The 23,286-nt window shown below is 34.1% G+C and overlaps 1 protein-coding gene and 1 pseudogene across 1 annotated transcript in view; one reads left to right on the top strand and one right to left on the bottom strand.

Moving 5' to 3' along the window:
• MYO9A (myosin IXA) overlaps positions 1-23,286 on the top strand; it is a 434,300-nt gene that overhangs the window by 344,734 nt on the left and 66,280 nt on the right. The window contains 5 exon segments of the mRNA XM_037833522.1: positions 4,696-4,838; positions 7,640-7,863; positions 8,394-8,510; positions 10,077-10,265; positions 11,571-11,618. Of these exon segments, the coding sequence (XP_037689450.1) occupies positions 4,696-4,838; positions 7,640-7,863; positions 8,394-8,510; positions 10,077-10,265; positions 11,571-11,618 (721 nt within the window).
• LOC119530903 lies at positions 20,152-21,357 on the bottom strand (annotated as a pseudogene).

The following is a 23,286-nucleotide window of genomic DNA, read 5'->3' on the forward strand; positions in this document are numbered from 1 at the left end:
AGATACCTCTTTAATAACAGTTGGAGACTTCAGTGCACCACTTTACCCAAAAACATACTGAGAAAGAAGAACAAAGTTGGAGGACTCACACTTCCTGACTTTAATGCATATTGCAAAGCTACAGTGGTCAAAACTGTATGGTCCTGGCAGGTATATTGACAAGTATATTGATCAATGGAATTGAATTGGAAGTTCAGAAATAGACCCTCACATCCATGGTCAATTGATTTTTGAAAAGGCTGCCAAATCTACTCAACTAGGACAGAACAGTTTCTTCAACAAATAGTGCTGGGAGAACTGGATATCCATTTCCAAAAGAATGAAAGAGGACCCCTATCTCACATTTTATACAAAAATTAACTCAAAATGGATCAAAGACCTAAATAAAAGAGCTAGTACCATAAAACTCTTAGAGGAAAATATAGGGAATCATCTCCAGGATCTTGCGGTAGGCATTGGTTTAAAAGGCAGCCTGCTCAATGAAAGAAAATATTTGGAAACCACATATCTGATAAGAGTTTAATATCCATGATATGTAAAGAGATCATAGAACTCAACAATAAAAAGACAAACAACCCAAATAAAATTAAGGGCAAAAGATTTGAATAAATACTTTTCCAAAGAGGAAATACAAATGGCTAAAAAACACATGAAAAGATGCTCAACATCACTAGCTTTTAGAGAAATGCAAACAAAAACCACAAGACATCTCTTCATACCTATTAGCATGGCTACTATCAAAAAAAAAGGCAAAAAACAAGAGCAAAACTACAAGTGTTAGAAAGAATGTAGAGCAATAGTAACACTTCATTCACCGCTGGTGGGAATGTAGACTGGTGCTGCTGCTATGGAAGACAGTTTGCTGGTTCCTCAGGAAGTTGAGTATGGAACTGCAGTATGATTCTTCAATACCTCTGCTTAAGTATATACTCAGAAGAACTGAAAGCAGCTACAGAAACAGACATTTACACATGGATGTTCACAGCGGTGTTATTCACAGTTGCCAAAAGATGAAAACAACTCAAGTGACCATCAACTGATGTATGGATAAACAAAATGTGGTGTATACATATGATGGAATATCATGCAGCTGTAAGAAGGAATGACGTTCTTGTTCATGTGACTACATGGATGAACCTTGAGGACATTATCTTAAGTAAGCCAGACCACAAAAGTACTAATATTATATGGTCTCAGTAATATGAACTAACTATAATGAACAAACTCTTGGAGTTAAAATCTAGAGTGTAGGTTACCAGGAGATAGAATGAGGGTAGAGAATGGGGAGCTGATGCATAATTTGTACCGAATTTTTAGGAAGTCTGATTTTACATGTTTGTAAATGGATAAATGGTAGCACATTACTGTAAGGTAGTTAAAAGTGCTGAATTATCGGTGTGATTTTGGTTTGAAAGGGGACGTTTAGGGTCGTGTATATCACTAGAAGTAAAGCTAGAGGATAAAATATAGGACTGTATAACTAGTGAACCCTCTTGTGGATAATGACTATGGTTACTTGTACAAATAGAAGTATGTTCTTACATGAACTAGAACAAATGTTCGTCACTATTATAAGGTGTTAATAATAGGGTAGTATAAGGGAAAAAATACAACTAATGCAAACTATGGATTATCATTAACAGTAATATTGTAATATTCTTTCATCAGTTGTAACAAAGGATTTGTACCAATGCTAAGTATCAGTAATAGGGAGGTGTAATGGGTAGGGGCTTTTCATTTTGGAGTCGTAAGAATGTTCTCAAATTGATTGTATTGATGAATGTATAACTGTGTGATTATACCAAGAAGCATTGATTATACATTTTGCATGGATTATATGGTGTGTGAATAAAACTTAAAAAAAAGTTTCTAGTATAATTGCTGAATTTTAGACTTTTGATGAAAGTCTTTTGATGAAGGGCTGCACTGAGTGATAACTTTTAGCATATATTACCAGTCTTGCACCTGGTCAGCAGCGTTATGAACCAAAAAGGAAGGCTTGAAGACTTTTTATTGTCAGAACTTAAGATATTTGAAGGCACAGAGCCTTTTTTTTTTAAACGGGACAGTTTTGCTCAAACTGAGTAATCAAAGTAAGTATCACTGTGAGTTATAGCAGTAAATGAAAAAATAAAAACAAAAAAGGCATTTCCCCATAAAAAAAAAAAACTTCCAGCATTCTTCCTTCATTCAGCTCCCAGATATCCCGTACCTTCTAAGCAAGAAGATTTCTTTGGGATTTTGTTTATTCCTCAAGGAAGCACCTAAAAATATTGATACCAGGGGCTCTGCCTACAAAATCGACCAGTCAGATAACCCTACAGGGAAGATTACAGTTTAGAAACCTCACTAGAGTTTCCAAGAAGCTTTTTTCTTTTTTAACCATAATAAGATAACAGTGAATACCATACTTTTGAGAACACATGGGAAAGAAACCCAAACTAACAAATGAACGTAACTTGGCGATAATAAGTAGGGGAAAGAAAACTTCAAGGCAGACAAACATAACTATCAACAGACCTTCTGAATAAGTGATGATAATTGCATCCATGAAGCCAAATAAAGTGCATGAAATAAAAACATTATCAAAAGAGCTTTTGAATATTAAACGTAAGATGGCATAAAGGAATAACTTTAGAAGGGTTAGAAGACGTCTGTCAGAAAGTTAAGCAAAAAGGTAGAGATAGAACACGAGTAAAAATAAGAAAATTAGAAGAGCAGTTTAGGCAATCCAATAAACCAATGATAGGAGCTCTGGAAAGATACGAATGAGAAAATTAAGATGAGCGAATTATCAGTAAAGTAATTCAACTAAATTTCATAGAATTGAAGGACATGATTTTCCAGGTTGAAAGAGCCCACTGAGTGCCTAACACAATGGGTGAAAATAGACCCATACTAAAAGATATGTCTTTATAAAACAAGATACAAATGGTATCTCCAGTATGATGGTGAAAGCAGCTCTTCAAATGACGGCTATACAGCAGGCACTCAGGGAAGCCACTCCAAGATTAGAGCAGGCAGAAGGCTCTTGGAGAGATTTCTTCAAGAAGATGAATGGAGTACCTAGTATATTGAACATCTTGAGAGAATATATATACAAATGGAGAAACACTTGGAAGTGAATTTTATATAGAAAAGTAAGCAACTAGAAAAAAATTAACTCTAGAAAAAAATAGGTCTTGAGGGAAACTACATGCCTCAGCTGTGACTATTATTTACATAATAAAAAATGTAAATACTGAATGATGATCTAACTAAAATTACAATATAATTCTATTGGAGTATGGGAGTCTAGGAGGTTTATGTGTTTATTTTGGGGATAGGGCAGAAGTGGTGGAACGTACTTCATCATCATCTGTGGTCCACGAATATTGACAGTAATGTAGGTACATATTTAATGTATGTTAATGTATGTTAAGTCAGTTCAAAAGTGTTGCCTTCAGGGAGTGGAAAACTGGATGAGGATGGTAGAAGAAAGCTGCTTTTGTCATAATCCTTATAGATCAATTTTGTTTTATATTGTATGAATATACAAGTTTAATAATAAACTTTTTTTTAACAAAGAGGAAAAAGAAAGAGAGGCTTCATAACCAGATGGTCCTGCTTTAAACTTCCATTTCCATCAGCCCTGTAATCCTCAGTTTGATCATGTGTAAAATAAGCATAGTAATACTTACGTGTAATGGTAAATAATGGTATATATCTCATATGTAAGGTATAGTGCCTGGCACCTAGTAGATACACAAATATTTTTCTGATTGAATGAATGAATTTACAAACAAATTAATGCCTCCAAGTGCAGCATTAGGATACATAATATAATATATAAATGCAAACGTTATCTCACGGTGCTTCCTTGATTTATATGATCGAAGAGAATATAAGTACTAAAAATGAGGCAATATGGCATCATAATAGGTGTGATTCTCAACTTTGTCACTCACTGGCTATACAACCATGGGAAAGTTACTTCATGTTTAAGCCTTCAGCCTTTCACCTGTAAAACAGTTAATATAATTTGATAAAAATTAAATTGTTATGGTTAAGTAAGGCAATCCTATATGAGCACTTAGCACTGTGCCTGTAACAAGATAACAGCTCAGTAAGTGGTGGCAGATGTTAATAACATTGATACTGATAAATACAATGTAGTAACATTAAAAGTTATTAATATATAACTCTGACTGACAAGATTTAAAATTGCATCCGCATCATGATTACAGTGATGTAAAAATGTGCTTTATTGTGACTAAAGACTGGGAGGAAATTACAATAAATGTAAACTAATGTTTTTAGAGTGGTGGGTTTATTAGTATATTCTTAGTATTTTATTAGTAATTTCTTTGTTGTTAAAATGTCTATATAGTAAATCCAAGCTGGAAGGTGCCAATATTGAAAAGTTAACGGTTTGGGAATCAGAAAACCTGAGTTGCAATCCTAGCTACACTGCTTTTGACCTGTTTTATTTTAGAAACTTATTTAGCATCTCTGGTCTTAATATTTCCAATTTCAAGATGAGGAAACTACCTTGCAGGTGAAGTTTAAAAGTTAAATTAATAATTAAGCATGATTAAATTTAAGTATGAAGGTTAAATGAACCTCTTTGAAAGGTCCTTATAAAGCTTAAATGATACACAGATATTGTCACTGGGGCATGCTGCCTTCAGTTTTTTTCTCTTTATTTTTAAACAGACCACAAAGAGCTAAGATGAGATTCTGGGGCAAAGGGAAACAAGGGGAAAAGAAGACTACCGGAGTGAAACCTGCCACCCAGTCAGAAGTTTCATCTCTTTTTCCTGGCTCAGATGTTCTTTCAGCTCATCAGTTTCCAGATGGTAAAAAAAGTGGGCATAGGGGGAAAATTGTCTTTATAATTTCTGTTTATTCTTTCTGAAAGTTTGCTATTCTTCTAGTATTCATTATGGCAGTTCTTTTGGTTAGATATTCTAATGAGATAAGACCAGGATTGTTAAATCTTTGTTTAACTAAAAGAAAGTTATAAAATTTCATTGTATCTGTAATCAAAGTTCTAAGGAATTTTGGCATTATTTTAGGTTATCCTCAGTTTTCTAAACTATAAAATTTTATTCATCATTCATTCACATAACAAATATTCATTATTAATAACTTAATAAATATAATTTTTTGTATATATGTTATATTTCACAATAAGGAAATAACTGAAACTGTGGAACTGTAACCATAAGAGTCCTTGGAATTTGCTAACACTTTGATAAAGTGTATTTGGAAAGTTATCACTTCTATGTATATATATTATATGTTACAATAAAATTGTGATTAAAAATTTTTTAAAAAGATAATAGATAACATTTGAATACTTACTGCATACAAAGCAGTGTACTAATAGTAGCACATTGTATGTATTAACTCATCCTCACAACAATTTTTTGAGGGTAGATATGATTACTGTTCTTATTTATAGATGAGAAAACTGAGGCACCAAGAAATTATTTGCATAGGCAGATATAGTAAGTGGCACAGTTGAGATTTGAATCCAGTAATCCAGCTTCAGAGTCCACATTCTTAACAACTGTGCATGTTTTAAGTTCCTACTATAGGTAAACACCTAGCAGATGCCTGGCACTTTATAATGGTAGGTGTTATTTTAACTTTTCAGGCATTAACCATAATATGTTGGAAAGTACCCAACAATTAATTCCTACCTATTAAGAAAACTGGCTTTTCTAAATGTTAGAATATTAATTCTTCAAGGATTCCAGTAATCCCAAAATGAGAAGATTACCCTATTTACCCCAAGTCCTTTGCTCAGAGAATTTTTCGCTTCTATGTTATGATGCCAGCTATCTTCATCAGGGACATACATCAGTGGTGGGTATATGGCAATGAGTGTCTGAAAAACCAGACTTGAACAAAATAGAATGAGGTCCTAGGAAACAAACTGTTATCTTTTTTTTTTAAAGCTATTATCCTTTAAGGAAGGACAAAACAGACCCAATTAGAATAAGTAAACAAAAACTTATCATATCTAGGATAAGATATAGGGACAAGGAGGAAAGATCATCAAGCTTCACATAAGAATAGATGGACCAGAGTAGTCATCTTTGTGTATCAGAGGACAGAATGGTAGAGATGTAGTTATAACCCTGCTTTTGTGTCTTGTGGCTTTGTTCTTATTAGTTGACAAATAGATGTGGATAAAACCAGTAATGAATTAAGTAGATACTACAAGTTCAGTTTGGAAAATTTGGAATTCCTCTCCATTATGTTATTTAGAGGATCAACTTCGTATATCCTACCTGATTGTCAATAATCATTCTAAATTTTTATTTTCTACTGTTCTGTGTTCTGCCACTAATTCCCAATCAGATATCTAAGAAAGAAACTTAAGGCTCTTTAGTTGAAGCATATATTATAAGCAGACTTTATTGTGTGTTTGCGTCATAAGGATATGTGTATAAAATCAAGCATTATGGCTTTTTGCTTCTATTGTGGTAAAATTTTGTAAGGTAGCCCTTATGAAATTGGATTATAACCAATTTATTTAGTAAACTTTTATTTTAGAAAAGATGTTGACTTTGCTAAATGAAATAATTAAATATCTAGGTTACAGAATGAAATTCAAATCAGTTGATATTAATTTGAATGTAAAATATCCTGTATTTTTATATTTTTTATTCTGGTTGCTTTTTCTGACTGAGATTAGGTTTGTTTCAGTTCCTGCCCTTGCTGGCATTTAGCATTCAGGGAGGCTACTTTTTTCCTTCATTATCAGGGTTAGCTTTTAGATAAAATTAGGGTATGCCATGAGACAGAAGAGAAGAAGTATACATATGGGGGGAACAAGCATAAATGTGAAATAAGTGTGGCCAACATCCTCATAAGGTCCCAGATCAGGCTTTGACAAATCCAGTCTAGTGCTAGATTGTAATGAAGTACATGGAATACAATTCTGTGGAAAAAAATTTCATAGAAAAATTGGTGTGCTTCTCATTGTTACATTCAATGCCAGTTCATCCATGAATTTTGTGAAAATCCAGACAATTAGTTAGGGAATGTGTAAGAAAACCCTAAGTACTCAAGAGACTCAAGTAAAAGTGAGCCAGTTGAGTTACCTGGCTACTTAACAGGTTGCCAGGCTACAACCAGATATTTTCACTGAAACATTAATTGTTTTAGATCCTGGTAAAGAAATATTAATAATCAGATTCCCCTGGTTTGATGGACTTGCACATAGCTGGATATTCTTTCAGACATGTATAGTGAAGCTATGACTGGGTTAACAGCATTTAACCATGCTCATGTGGTTGAATACTACTCTATTATTTATTTGGACTGGGGTCTTGGGGTTTCAAGATGAAGTTCTACAAGGCACTTCCATCCAGATTTTCAGTGTCACACCTCAGTTCCTTGGGAGATATGAGAGTATTTTCCCTTGAAAAGTGATAATTCTAAAATCATTTTCTTTACAAATGGACAGTCTAGATTTATCATCTACCAGTCTGATCTCAAATATTTATATCACTTTACTTTTCAGATATTTGCATATATTTGCTTCAATGGCTTCCTGAGGGAACTTAAACTTAAAAGAAGGATGTGGAGACTATCAGTATTGTTATAAAATATGTCTTTTTGGGTATTCTATTTTGAATTGTAGAATTAGTCCAGTATCACCCAACACCTCCTTTGAGCCCAGAACTGCCTGGTAGTTGCCGGAAGGAGTTCAAAGAGAACAAAGAACCTTCTCCAAAGGCAAAACGCAGGAGAAATGTGAAGATCAGCAATGTGGCTTTGGAGTCTGTGCATTGGCAAAATGACTCTGTCCAGATTATAGCAAGTGCCAGCGACTTGAAAAGCATGGATGAGTTTCTTCTGAAAAAGGTAAACTTTGCTTGCCAAGTTAATCCTCTCAGCATCTTTGTCTATGGAATGTTTGCGTGTATCAGGGTATGCCCTTTAGAGATCAAAGTTACATATTCTTCAGTAAATTAGATGGTGTGTTATTTACCGGAAAAGTGCAGATGAAATAGAGCATCCATTAGTCAGACTGAGAACATAGGATTTAATATTTTAGGCTTTACTTATTGACTTCCATTTTACTGTAACATTTTGTTCCCTGTGTAGGTGAGGCTTGTCACTGTACACTTGGGTTGTTTTTGTAGTAAACTAGAGAATCATACAATGTTAGTGTCAAAATCATACAATGTTAGTGACCTTAGAAATCATCTGAGTTAGAAATCGTCTAGTAGTAATGAAAGTTTGGCTCTCTAGCCATACTTTTACCTGACACATAATAGCCAGTGGGGCTTGTATTTTCACGGCAATCTTTAAAGAATTAGTGTGTGTTTGTTGTTGTATTCCCCTGTTTTCAGTTAATTAATTATTTACCAAAACTCTTTCTGTGTTCCCAGATGAATGACCTAGATAATGAGGACAGCAAGAAAGATACACTTGTGGATGTTGTATTTAAAAAAGCTCTGAAAGAATTTCGGCAGAATATCTTCAGCTTTTATTCATCTGCATTGGCAGTAAGTTTAATTCTATTAGGATACATTCCATAGTTCAACATATGAAAAATTTGGCAGTGCTGTAGAAAATAATATAGAGGTCATGTTCAACTAGAGATTTCTCAAATTCCCTCTTTTTGTTATAGGGAGAGATAGGGAAAAGTAATACTAACAGACCTCAGATTAATAGCTTCCTTGAATTTTCTTGACTAGTTCCCCCCTGCCCATGGGGTCTTTTTTCATCTTAAGATACCAAGTACAAATATTCTGGGTATATACGTCTATTTCACCCACTGACTTTCTACTATTTTGACTTCTCATAACCCTTTTACATCTGTTCAAACCTATAGCTTCTAATTCTCTTACATGTGGAATGTACAATACATTTTCTTTAAGTGGAATTGGGGCAGTTTTATTCACTGATTTCTATATATCCATTTATATCACTCTCAGATTTACTTTATACTTTCAGATGATATTTTGGATTATTTTGGGTACTAAACTGTATAATAATGCTTTTGTTTATAAATCATTATTAGTGTCTGAATTATCATAGTCTCTAAAATAATAGTTCATGTTTAATTGATGTTTCTTTGCTCAATTCATTGAGAAAGGAAAAATCAAGAAAACCTTCTTCGATATTCTCCACTATTTTCTTTCTTAGATTTTTTGCCTTTTAAAAATAAAAACAGTGCAGTCTGAGAGAGCAGGAAAAAAGACTATATTGTAAAGGGTAATCCATTTACAGTAAGTGAACAGGATTGGAGAAAGACAAGATTGACAAAACTTTTCTAATTCAGCCCAACTACTTATCACTCTCTTCTCTTTCTCTGCTTCATACCTGTATTTCCTGCATTAGGGACTCAAGGTTGTAGGGTTCCCAGTACACTTTGAATCACATAGGAAAAATCAAATTATGAAGCAGAACTTAATAGTAGTTTTTAAATTCTTTATCAAAAAAGTTTAAGCTCTAAATCTGAAGAGGTGAAAAGAAAATAAATTCTAAATGCATATAATATCTTTTGATCACTTAAAGGCTCCTCTTTTCTCTCTTCTAAAGATTCCAGAACCATTTACATAAAATAAAAGGAATTCTATCTAGATTTCTTTGCAAGTAATACAATATAGCGATCGGCATATCCACTGTTTGGAAAAAATAAATTAAAAATAAAGAATGGTATCTAATTTATCTTTAGGCAAGGATTCTATTAATATTTCAATTTTAGAATAGAACTATCTGAACAAGATTAATTTCTGGGGATAAGTAATTAAGAGCTATGCACATAAGCTTTGTAGCTATAAATATAGCTAAAAACCAAACTTGTGGGAGAAATTCCCAGGACTTGCTAAAATGATCAAATTGTTTAAACTGTAGGCCTTTTAATAAAACTTATCAGGGTTTGTTCTGCATTATTCCATAGTAGAATGTCCTTTATAAATACCACGTCTTCATGGGCATGCTCATTAGAACGTATATCAGGATCCTAACTTTGATTGTAAATACTACCCAATGCAAGTTGAATCAGTGTTCTATATTTAAATAATTTCTTCATCAAAACTTACATTTCTTCTCTTATTGATTATTAGATGGATGATGGAAAAAGCATACGGTATAAAGACCTCTATGCACTATTTGAACAGATTCTTGAAAAGACCATGAGGCTTGAGCAGCGTGATTGGAGTGAGTCTCCAGTCAGAGTTTGGGTCAACACTTTTAAAGTGTTTTTAGATGAATATATGAATGAATTCAAGACTTCAGATTGCATGGCCACAAAGGTAAATGTGTTATATTTTGATTTATAAAAGGATTCAACTGTGGATTCTTTTAAAGAATCTTTTTGGGACATCAGGTATTTGAGAAAAACATTACAGTGAACCTGTTGACTTAACAGTATAACTTTAGATCCTTCAAACTCCATTCTGTCTTATAAGTTTATTAGACCATATTGTCTAAACTCTCTGCAATGAGTGCATTCTTCACTGAATTAAAATATAATATTGTGCCCTCAGCTTTTGTAGAGATCAGTACATGAATTTCCTCTTGAAAAACAGTGGTTAAAGTTGTGATTCATTGTGTCATCTAGTGGCCTTCATATAAGGACCCACAAATTATATTTCCCCTTAAATTAGATTTTAGGAAAACGTGTATTTTTGCAGATCTGTGTAACATTGAATGCCTTTTATTTTATTGAGTGCTCCTTATGCCTCAGGAATTGTACTAGGTGTTTTTAATTTTATTTAGTTCTTGTGTCAGCCCTATGAAATAATATTATGAAAGCCAAATTACAGAAGAAAGAGTAGGCTTAGACGAAATTATCAGTGTGTTTCCTTACAGTACCCCTGCTAAAATAAATAATAAAATAAATAATAAAATAATAAGGGGTACCATCAGTCCTTTTAATCTGATTATGTTCCATTTTATTTTCAGTTATTCTATTTTATATGTGTTTAGATGTGCAAACCATCTTAAATCATTTTTTAAGTAGTAAGATTTAAATAAATCCCTGAAAGTTCTTTGGTTCTATAACTTAAGGTCTTTAGAAGAAGCTGTTTAGTACACTTAAACTGCATTTGAGTGTTTATAATTTCAAAAGGTTAGGTATGGATTGTTCTATGTCATGTGTAAAATCTATGCCATATGCAAAAGTCTATTATGTCATATGTAAAAGAGCTCTTCCATTTCCCAAATGATACCTTTTTTTTTATATTTAGCTCAGGGTTATAGAGCTTTCTAGGGCCAAACTGTGAAAAGTACAAATTTAAAAAATTAATAAACATTTAAATTAATGATTAAAATAAAATAATCATTTCAATTAATATGATATGCTTCTGGATAGAGCTTAGGTTTAAGAAGAGCATAATCTGTAAAGTATCTTTCTATTCTTCAGTATTTATTAGCACCACATTTTACCAAACTTAAAAATTTTCTCACATTTGCTTTTTTAACACTGTAAAGTTCCTCTTGAGGAATAAGGAGCTGCGTACTCTACTACTTTTTGAGCAAAGTCTCAGCATTTTCTGAGAGGTTGTAAAGTATATTAGTCTTTATATTTTCTGTTTTTCTTACCTATCCCTTGCTAGATGCCAAAAACAGAAAGAAAGAAAAGAAGGAAAAAAGAAACTGATTTGGTAAGTTATAATGTTTCTATGTTATAAAAAAGTAATATACAGATTGGTATTCTGAAGTATCTCATACAGTATTTCTGTATTTCTGTGGATATTTTTAAGATAGGTATATCAGGTAACTAGCACCACATTTGTTTTTAAAGGTTCATAACAGCTACTGTGCAAAGAACTGTAAGGGGAGAAGAGTACAAGAGTACAAGAAGGCATATAAACAAGTATAAACTCTCTTCTGTCTTTCAACAGCACTTTGTACTATTTATATTTACCACATCTTACAGTAATAATTTTTAAATGCCTGCCTCTGCCTCTACTAACAGATTATGATCTCCTCCAGGTCTTAATTCATCCTTGTAACTACAGGAAATTATCATGAAACATGCAATAGAGATATGAAAATACAATTTATAAAAACTTTAAACACTGGTAGAATTTGGAGTAGTACTCTGTCTTGAATTCAGTGAATTGACTTGATTTAAATGGTGGCTTCCTAAAATGGCAGAAAACTGAAAATTTTTACTCATGAAAGAAATGTGATCCTTTTTCAAAGCTATGGGTGGGATAGGGTTTTTTTTTAAGAATTTCCCCTCCCTTCATAAAGGAAATGGAGGCTAATTAGAATTTTTATAAATATAAGTACTTCTGATTCCAAAGAACATTTTCAAAGGTATTTGAACAAATTCTACCAGTGTTTTAAGTTTTTATAAATTGTATTTTCATATCTCTATTGCATGTTTTATGATAATTTCCTGTACTTACAACGAAGAATTAAGACCTGGAGGAGATCATAATCTGTTAGTAGAGGCAGGCATTTAAAAATTATTATTGTAAGATGTGGTAAATATAAATAGTACAAAGTGCTGTTGAAAGACAGAAGAGAGAATGGAGGAATGCATCACAGAAAACAGATATAAACAAGTAATAGTTTATAAAGAGGCAGTATCTAGCCAGTGGGAAAGAATATGTCCAAGGTACATGAGTGAAAAACTGGCATATTGAGCCACTATCTTTGATTGGCTCAAATGTTGTTTGCGTGTTTGGGGTAGGGGGATGGGGGATAGGGTTGGAAAAGTAGGTAGGGGTCTGGTCAAGACTTTTTACCTTCAAAATATTACGAATATCTGGCTGTTTCACCTCCACTTCTCCACCACTCCACTCCACTCCTCCACTCCTCCATCACCTCCACTGCTATCACAATAGAACAATATAACATGAATAGTCTCATAATCGATTTGTCTTCTTGTACTCTTCTCCTCTTACAGTTCTTTGCACAGTAGCTGTTATGAACCTTTAAAAACAAAAACCATGTCTCTCCTTTATAGAGAATCTTCTAGTGATTTCCAGTCTCACTTGGAATAAAACCTAATGTTCTTCCTGTGCCTACAGTGCTTGATGTGATCATGAGTTGACTTCCTCTCCAAACTTAGTTCCTCCCACTTTCCCCCTCGTTCCCTCTGCTTCAGCTGCATTTGCTGCCACCACTTCCTCCTCCTCCTGTCTCTTCCCTTTTTCCTCCTCTGCTTATTTCCCTTACTTTCCCCTGAAAATGTTAAGCATGAGGGCCTACAAAACCTGGATCTACCCCTGCCAATGGTACATTCTAGTAGGAATGTTATTGTCTATCCTACTAATAAATCTGGATTTTAAGTCATCTGCTCTCACTGTAAACAAAATTCTGAGGGCTTTATATCATTGCTTGTAGTTTTTCCACTATCTGTGTTAGAAGCATGAATTGAGTCTATTTGATAGATTATCTGCTTATTCAAAAGGTTCTTTTCACAGGTCCAGTATCTTAAAAGTAGTATATTTAAGCCTTTAGCTTGTCTTGTTTTTGTTCTTCGAAGTAGGCTTTTCCAATTGAGGTATGTTGAAGTCCTTAATGTCCTCATCCATAAAATGGGAATAATTCCACCACCACTGAATATTTTTATGAAGATTAAATGAGACTGTGTATACAAAAGGAAGGGTGGGAAAGATGGAGGCCCTGTTACTAACAGATACTGTTTAGGCACTTTACATACTTTGTAAGAGTAGCCTTTTCAAGTCAATAAGACAGATACACCCCAATTTAAAAATGAGCAAACAATATGAATAAAATATTTGTTTATTCAACACCTATTTTATTATATTTCAAGGACTGTGGTAAGTGCAGTTCACAGAAAGAAATGTCCAGAAATACACTAATGTTGATTCTCATTAGCAGTCAAATTAAAGTGAAACAACATGTATGGAACATTTCAACCAACAGTAGCAGTATACACATTATTTTCTAGTGCACATAGATCATTCTCCAGGATTGACCATAGTGTTAGGTCACAAAATAATCTAAATAATTTTAAAAAAAAAGTCAAAAAAAATCATACCATGTGTCTTCTCCAACCACAGTGGAATGAAGCTAGAAATCAATAACAGAAGGAAAAATGAAAAATTCACAAGAATGTGGAAACTAAACAACATACTCTTAAACAAACAGTGGGTCAAAGGAAAAAATCACAAGGGAAATTAGGAAATATTTGGAGGCAAATGAAAATGAAAAAAGAATGTACCAAAAATTGTGGGATGCATCAAAGACAGTGGTGAGAGGGAAATTTAGAGCTCTAAATGCTTACACTGAAAAAACATGAAAGATCTCAAGTTAGAGACTTACCTCAAAACTGTAGGATCTAGAAAAAAGAGCAAACTAAACCCAAAGCAAGCAGAAGTAAGGAAATAAGAAAGATTAAAGATAAATGGTAAAGGAAATTTTTAAAACATGGAGTCAAGAAAACAAAAGGCTGATTCTTTGAAAAGATCACTAAAATTTGACAAACCTTTAACTAGACTGTCAAAAAGAGAAGACACAAATAACTTAAATGAAAAATGAAAGGGGGGACAGTACTACTGACCCCACAGAAATAATAAGGACCTTAGGAGGATATTGTAAACAACTATATGCCAACAAATTAGATAATCTGGATGAAATGGGCAAATTCCTAAAAGCTACCTACGTTGATTAAAGAAGAGATAGATCTCAACAAACCAACTAGTAAAGAGATCGAATCAGTAATCAAAAACAAATAAAAGTCCAGGACCAGATGGCCTCACGGGAATTGTACCAACATTCCAAGAAGAATTAACACCGATATTGTTCAAACTTTTCCAGAAAATTGAAGAGGAGGGACTACTTCCTAACTTATTCTGTGAGGCCAATATCACCCTTTTACCGAAACCAAATAAAGATACCAAAAGAAAAGAAAATGACAGACCAAATTATAGGCCAGCCCCAGAATGCCAGTCTTTAGGAAGAAAGCATGGCCTTGTTGAGGCACTGATTTGGATATCTCCTAGCCTCAAAACCATGAGCTAATAAATTTCCACTGTTGAAGCCAACCCATTGTATGGTGTTTACTTTAGCAGACAGAAAACTAAAATATCCTATATACAGAAAATCCTGGAAAATCCAACACAAAGCTACTAAAACTAATAAACATGTTTAGCAAATGGTGTGATACAAGATCAACACCCAAAAATCAGCAGTATTTCTATATGTTAGTAATGAACAATCTAAGGAAGAAATGAAGGAAAAAATCCATTTATAATAGTGACTAAAAGAATCAAATATCTAGGAATAAATCTGGCCTGGGATGCAGTTTTACACAGAAAACTACAAAATATTGTTAAAAGAAATCAAAGAAGATCTAAATAAATGGAAGGATATTCAGTTTTCTTGGATTGGATGACTAAATATTAAGATTTCGGTTCTACCCAGAATTCCCAGTCAAAACTCCAATAACCTTTTTTGCAGAAATGGTAGAGCCAGTCACCAGATTTATATAGAAAGGTAAGGGGCCCCATATAGCCAAAGCCATCTTGAAAAAGAATGAAGTTAACAACTCATGCTTCCCGATCTTAAAATTTATTACAGTACCACAGAAATAAAAACAGCATGGTATTGGCACGAGATATACACATAGACCAATGGAATTGAATTGAGAGTTCAGAAATCAGCTCTCATATTTATGGCCAACTGAATTTTGACAAGGGTGCCAATTCCACTCAATTGGGAAAGAATAGTCTTCTCGACAAATAGTACTGGAAAAACTGGATGTCCATATGCAAAACAATGAAGGTGAACCCCTACCTCACACCATAAACAAAAAACAACTCAAGGTGGATCAAAGGCCTAAATGTAAGAACCAGAACTATAAATACTCCTAGAAGAAAACATAGGGAAGCATCTTCAGTACATTATGTTAGGCAATTGGTTCTTATACTTTACGCCCAAAATACAAGCAATAAAAAAAAAAAAAATCAGTATATAGGATTTCATCAGAACTAAAAACTTTTGTACATCCGAGGACTTTATCATGAAAGTAAAATGACACCCTACACAATGGGAGAAAATATTTGGAATCTGCATAATTGATAAGGGTTTAATATCCAGAATATATAAAGAAATTCTACAGCTCATTAGGTATTAGAGGAATGCAAATCAAAACCACAATGAGATACCATTCACACCTGTTAGAATGGCTTCTATTTTTGTTAATTAAATTCAGTTTTATTGCGATATAGTCACATTCCATACAGTCATCCATGTTGTACAATCAGCTGTTCATAGTACCATCATATAGTTGTGCATTCATCATCCCAATCTATTTTTGAACATTTTCCTTTCTCCAGAAAGGATAAGAATAAAAAATAAAAGTAAAAAAGAACACTCAAATCACCCCCCCATCCCACCCTATTTTTCATTTAGTTTTTGTCCCCATTTTTCTACTCATCCATCCACACACTGGATAAAGGGAGTGTGATCCACAAGGTCTTCACAATCACACTGTCACCCCTTGTAAGCTACATTGTTATGCAATCGTCTTCAAGAGTCAAGGCTACTGGGTTGCAGTTGGATAGTTTCAGGTGTTTCCTTCTAGCTATTCCAATACATTAAAACCTAAAAAGGGTTATCTATATAGTACGTAAGAATGTCCACCATTTGAAAATTCTCAGCCAGTGAAACTTTATTTTGTTTCATGTTGCATCCTCCTTTTTTTTTTTAATCTTCATTTTATTGAGATATATTCACATACCACGCAGTCATACAAAACAAATCGTACATTCGGTTGTTCACAGTACCATTACATAGTTGTACATTCATCACCTAAATCAATCCCTGACACCTTCATTAGCACACACACAAAAATAACAAGAATAATAATTAAAATGAAAACAATTAAAGTAAAAAAGAACACTGGGTACCTTTGTCTGTTTGTTTGTTTCCTTCCCCTATTTTTCTACTCATCCATCCATAAACTAAACAAAGTGGAGTGTGGTCCTTATGGCTTTCCCAATCCCATTGTCACCCCTCATAAGCTACATTTTTATACAGTTGTCTTCAAGATTCATGGGTGCTGGGTTGCAGTTTCATAGTTTCAGGTATCCACCACCAGTTACCCCAATTCTTTAGAACCTAAAAAGGGTTGTCTAAATTGTGCGTAAGAGTGCCCACCAGAGTGACCTCTCGGCTCCTTTTGGAATCTCTCTGCCACTCAAGCTTATTTCATTTGCTTTCACATCCCCCTTTTGGTCAAGAAGATGTTTTCAGTCCCATGATGCCGGGTCCAGATTCATCCCCAGGAGTCATATCTCACTTTGCCAGGGAAGTTTACACCCCTAGGAGTCAGGTCCCACATAGCGGGGAGGGCAGTGAGTTCACCTGCTGAATTGGCTTAGCTAGAGAGAGAGGCCCACATCTGAGCACAAAGAGGTACTCGGGGAGACTCTTAGGCACAATTATAAGCAGGTTTAGCCTCTAGAATGGCTACTATTTTAAGAAAAACAGAAAATCACAAGAGTTGCAGAAGATGTGGAAGAATAGGAACACTTATTCCTGTTAGTGGGAATGTAAAATGGTGCAGCTGCTGTGGAAGATGGTTTCATGGTTTCCATAAAGTTAAATGTAGAATTAACATATGACCCAGCAGTCCTACTTCTACATATACACCCAAAGGATTGAAAGCAGAGATTCAAACAAATAATTGCACAACAGTTTTCATAGTGGTATTATTCACAGTTGCCAAAAGATGGAAGCAACCCAAGTATCCATCAACTGATGAATAGATAAATAAAATGTGGTATATACATACAATGGAATATTGCTCAGTTGTAAAATGGAATGAAGTTCTAATATATGCGACAATAGAGATGAACCTTGAAGACATCACGTTGAGTGAGATGAACCATACACAAAAGGACTAATACTGTATGGTCTCACTGGTATGAAATAAGCAAATTCATAGAGTCACAAACTAAAATACTGTTTATCAGCATCTAGGTGGGGGTACGGAATGGGGAGTTAATGCATAATTGGTACAGAGGTTCTATTTGGGGTTACAGAAAAGTTTTGATAATGAATTCTAGCTCACCATTTTGAATGCATATTTAACACCAATATGTTATGTATCTGAATGTGGTTAAAAGGAGAAATGTTAAGTTATATATATGTTACTAGGGTAAAAGTTTTTTTTTAAATGCGTAGGACTGTATAACACAGTGAGCCTTAGTGTATACCATGGACTATGATTAATAGTACAATTATAAAAATGATCTTTTATCAATTATAATAAATGTACCACACTAATGCCAGGTGTTAATAACAGAGTGGTATATGGGAACACCCTATTTTATGCCTTTTTTTTTTTTGTAAACCTACAGCTACTCTAATAAAAAAATAATTAAAATGAAACAACGGTGATTTTCTACTTTGTCATCAAATGGGCAAAGCTCAAAGTATATTAATTACCTGGAGTTTTGAAGTATATGTAAATAGGGACTTTTCAGTACTGCAAATAGAGGTGTAATTTATATAACTGTCTTAGAGAATACTTTAGCAATGGTATATTAAAAGCTTTAAAAATTTTAGCAGGAGATCAATTAACCAACCAATCAACAACTTAGACGTAGCAATTCCACATCTAGGAATTTGTACTCCAACTGTATCATACTTGTTCACAATGACATAAACAGCTTTTTATTGAAGAACGGATTGTAATAGTGAAAGACTGAAAACAACCTAAATGGATAGGAAAATGGTTAAATAAATAGATACGTCCATGTAATAGAGTGCTGCTTAGCATTAAATGAAAGGCATCTCTCTCCAAGCTATTTTGTTAAGTAAAAAGAGTAAGGCACTAAACACTATATAGGAAGTTATTTGTGTATTTTTATATACTTAAAATATATTTATATTTATACTCATCTATACACACCTATACGATATCTGAAATCATATTCAAGAATCTGATACCAATGGTTATTTCTATAAATTGGACCCAGGCGGAGTTCAGAGATCTGAGAAAGACTTGTCATCCATTCCATTTTGTACCTTTTGATAAGGTACATGTGCTATCCACTCAGAATAAAGTAATTTTTAATGATATTTTTAATGAAAACCTGTAATACTGAAGTTCCAGTAGAGGAAAATAATGTTCATATGTGTGATTTACAATTTCATTGACTAGAAGGACATCAATGGGATAAAATGTGAATATCTGATACTTAAGACATCATAGAGGAAGGTCATGTTGCAAAACTCTGGTGATGAACCATGAGTTGAATTTTTATTTATTTAGTTGGTTATTACTTTATCTGTCAAGAAGAGATGACTGCTAATACTCCCCTATGAGTTGATTTAATTTACACGATTATGCCAGTCAGAATTAATGGCATTCTTGCTCTATAGTTCTGTTTTGTCAGCATAAATTTTTAAAAATTTTACCTGGGTTTTACTTTTATTGGTAAATAATATAAACATGATAAATTTAAAAGGATATTCATCAGTTAAGCCTCTTTCCCAAAGATAACACTGTTACATTTTTCTTCCTGGTGGTGTTTCAGAAATGCCCTATGCCTATGCAAACATTTATATGTGTATTTACATTCCCCCTCTTTTTTCAGGATATTTTAAGTAGAATTACTTTGTTTATAGTTGATTTAAATTTATTTGTTAATAAACTTAAATTTAAATTAAGACTGATTTAAATTAATCAGTCTTTTATGTTTCTGGGTTTTGTGTCTTTCTTAAAATAGCCTTCCCTACTTAAAAATTATTACTGTTCAAAATTCTCCCATGCCTTTTCTTCATACATATATTGTTTCTTTTTTTCTACATAGATTTTTAAAATTTTTAATAACAATATAAACATTATATTTATGCAATCAGCTGAAGTTTTAAAGAAAAAGGATAACGTTGAACTAAGTTTTATCATCATTATTATAAATAAGTTCCATATGTAAGAAATTCAGCATATATGTACTCCAAAGCCAATTCTGGAAAAGAATTTCTGTAAAACACCTGTCTTCAAAAAGAAATATATGCAGAGGATGTTATATTTCACTGTATTAATGTCAAATGTTTTACAGTACTGGTTTACTGTATTTTATGTATTCTATAAAAATAAATACCTAAAATAGGATATTGGCATTCATAACAGAAGTAATCCAAAAGAATAGATCCTTGAACTACACCCAGGAGGAAACTTATTCATGTTTTTTTTTTAATCATTTAATCCTTTTGATAAGAAATGCTCCTGCTGCTATGGACTTGGTCTTCTTTGAAATATGCTGTCCACTGCTTTTCTGTTTCTGCCACAGTAGGAATAAATAATTATGTAAGGAAATCTCTATCTTAATTCCTGCCAAGAAGGACTGATCTATTTAGTCATCTTTCCAGCTCACTGGAGTCTCTTCCAGATTATAAAGCTCATGGATACCTTGGACAATCACTTGCCCTGGTTTGTCTTTGATTGACACCAGCCCATGAATAAATACATTTAAACTTTCCTCCTTTGCATTTCCTGGTACTTCAAATGTGATTGTAACAATATTCTGATCAAGATGAGGTTGTGTTGCTGGCACATGTTGAAGTTTTTTCTGCAAACTTATTCCAGAGAGACTGTCAAAGGCATGATGATCTAAAACATTAGAGAGATCAATGTCCCCCAAAATTTTCTTTAAGAATTAGGAAAATTTGGGGGGGCACAATCCTCTTCTGGAACCAAGTCTCTTTTATTGATGATGATGATATCTGCCATAGCAACCTGCCTAGTAGCTTCATTGATAATACCATCAGCTTTTTCTTCTGATAAATGTTTTAATTCATATTTTGAGTCCACAACTGTTAATAATAATATCAAGGTAAATATCACTCCCTAATTTAGCATCAACCTGAAACAGAAGCCACAGCACCAGGATCTGCTAATCCAGTGGTTTCTAACAGTATGTAATCAAATTTCCCCTTCGTCTGCATCAAATTCTCAATAGCTCTAAGGCCATTGTCGTTTACTGAACAGTAGAGGCAACAGTTTCTAAGTTCTAGCCATTCTTCATAGAATTCTCCATCCTGGCTGACAGCTAAGGATTTCTTCACTGCACTTCATTCCCCAAATTCATTCAAAATAACAGCTGCTCTTTTACTATGTTGCTCTGTCAAAATATAGTTCAGAAGTGTTGTCTTCTTAGCACCTCAGAGACATTTGCTCTTGGCCAGGAAGCCCCAGTGCCTAAGGAGAAGAGGCACCACCAGCTCCAAAAATCCAGGGTTCATGACATTTTCTGACCGGAATGATTAGTTACCTAAATACCTGGTGATAATTGTGACTGGGATCTTGGCACCTGGGCCAAATTTTTCTTCCTCTTTGTTATGCTTCATTTCAGTGACCAACTCAGGACAATCTTCTTCCTCATCCACAGAGCCATTAGCCCCCTGCATAGATTTTTTTTTTTTTTTTAGCTATTTTTTGTTGTTGTTGTTAAATTCAGTTTTATTGAAATACATTCACACACCATACAGTCATCCATGGTATGATCACATAGTTATGCGTTCATCACCACAATCTATCTCTGAACATTTTCCTTACATCAGAAAGAACCAGAACAAGAGTAAAAAATAAAAGTGAAAAAAGAACACCCAAATCATCCCCCCCATCTCACCCCATTTGTCCTTTAGTTTTTATCCCCATTTTTCTACTCATCCATACACTAGATAAAGGGGGTGTGATCCACAAGGTCTTCACAATCACACTGTCACCCCTTGTAATGTACATTATTATTTAATTGTCTTCAGGAGTCCAGACTGCTGGGTTGGAGTTTGGTAGTTTCAGGTATTTACTTCTAGCTATTCCAATACATTAAAGCCTAAGAGGTGTTATCTATATAGTGCATAAGAATGTCCACCAGAGTGACCTCTCGACTCCATTTGGAATCTCTCAGCCACTGAAATGGCTGACTGAAAGTCTCATTTTGCATCCCCCTTTTGGTCAAGAAGATACTCTCAGTCCCACGATGCCGGCTCCAGATTCATCCCCGGGAGTCATATTCTGCATTGCCAGGGAGATTTACACCCCTGGGAGTCGGGTCCCACGTAGAGGGGAGGGCAGCGAGTTCACCTGTCGAGGTGTCTCAGAGAGAGAGAGGGCCACATCTGAGCAACAAAGAGGTACTCAGGGGGAGACTCTTAGGCACAATTATATGCAAGTTTAGCCTCTCCTTTGCAGTAACGAGCTTCATAAGGGCATGTCCCATGATCGAGGGCTCAGCACATCAAATCGCCAGTCCCAATGTTTGTGACAATATCAACACCAGTCCAGGTGAGGAAGTCCAACACTTCTGCACCTTCCCCCAGATCCTCAGGGCTGGGGAGGGGGAGGCTGTAAATATATTTTTTATTATCTGCCCAAATTACTCTGGGATGTGTCACTATTTCACTCCAGCCTATACTAAGCTACCATATCTCACTTCCTATTCAAAGTTCCATGCAATTGAGGTGTTTGAACAAACTGACTTGTAGAGTTGTACCATTTGGAGACTTTAGATCCTGTACCAAACAGATATCTCTTCTCTATTGGTCTCATATGGAAGTTGAAGTTTTAAAACACAGTCAGTTTCAACCTTTACCCTTTGGCCTGGCTTCCTACATAGATTTTTTTTTTTTTCACAGTTTCAGCTTTTTCTTTATTATGAAATATAACATATATACAAAAAGGTAATATCTTTCAAAGTATGATTTAACAAGTAAATATATAGGAAATTTCCAAAGTTATTATGAGTATGGTACCATAGTTTCAGCTTTTTACTTACTGTGAAATATGACATATATAAAAAGAGGTATGGCTTTCAAATTACAATTCAACAAGTAGCTATAAAACAAACTTCAAAGGATGCTATGAGTTACAGTTCCACCATTTCAATTTTTTCCTTTTTTTAATTATTCATTTTATTAAGATATATTCACATACCACGCAGTCATACAAAACAAATCGTACATTTGATTGTTCACAGTACCATTACGTAGTTGTACATTCATTACCAAAATCAATCCCCGACACCCTCATTACCACACACACAAAAATAACAAGAATAATAATTAAAGTGAAAAAGAGCAATTGAAGTAAAAAAGAACACTGGGTACCTTTGTTTGTTTCCTTCCCCTATTTTTCTACTCATCCATCCATAAACTAGACAAAGTGGAGTGTGGTCCTTATGGCTTTCCCAATCCCATTGTCAGCCCTCATAAGCTACATTTTTATACAACTGTCTTCGAGATTCATGGGTTCTGGGTTGTAGTTTGATAGTTTCAGGTATCCACCACCAGCTACCCCAATTCTTTAGAACCTAAAAAGGGTTGTCTAAAGTGTGCGTA

Source organism: Choloepus didactylus, chromosome 4, assembly GCF_015220235.1.
Source record: "Choloepus didactylus isolate mChoDid1 chromosome 4, mChoDid1.pri, whole genome shotgun sequence".
NCBI classification, from domain to species: Eukaryota; Metazoa; Chordata; class Mammalia; order Pilosa; family Megalonychidae; genus Choloepus; species Choloepus didactylus.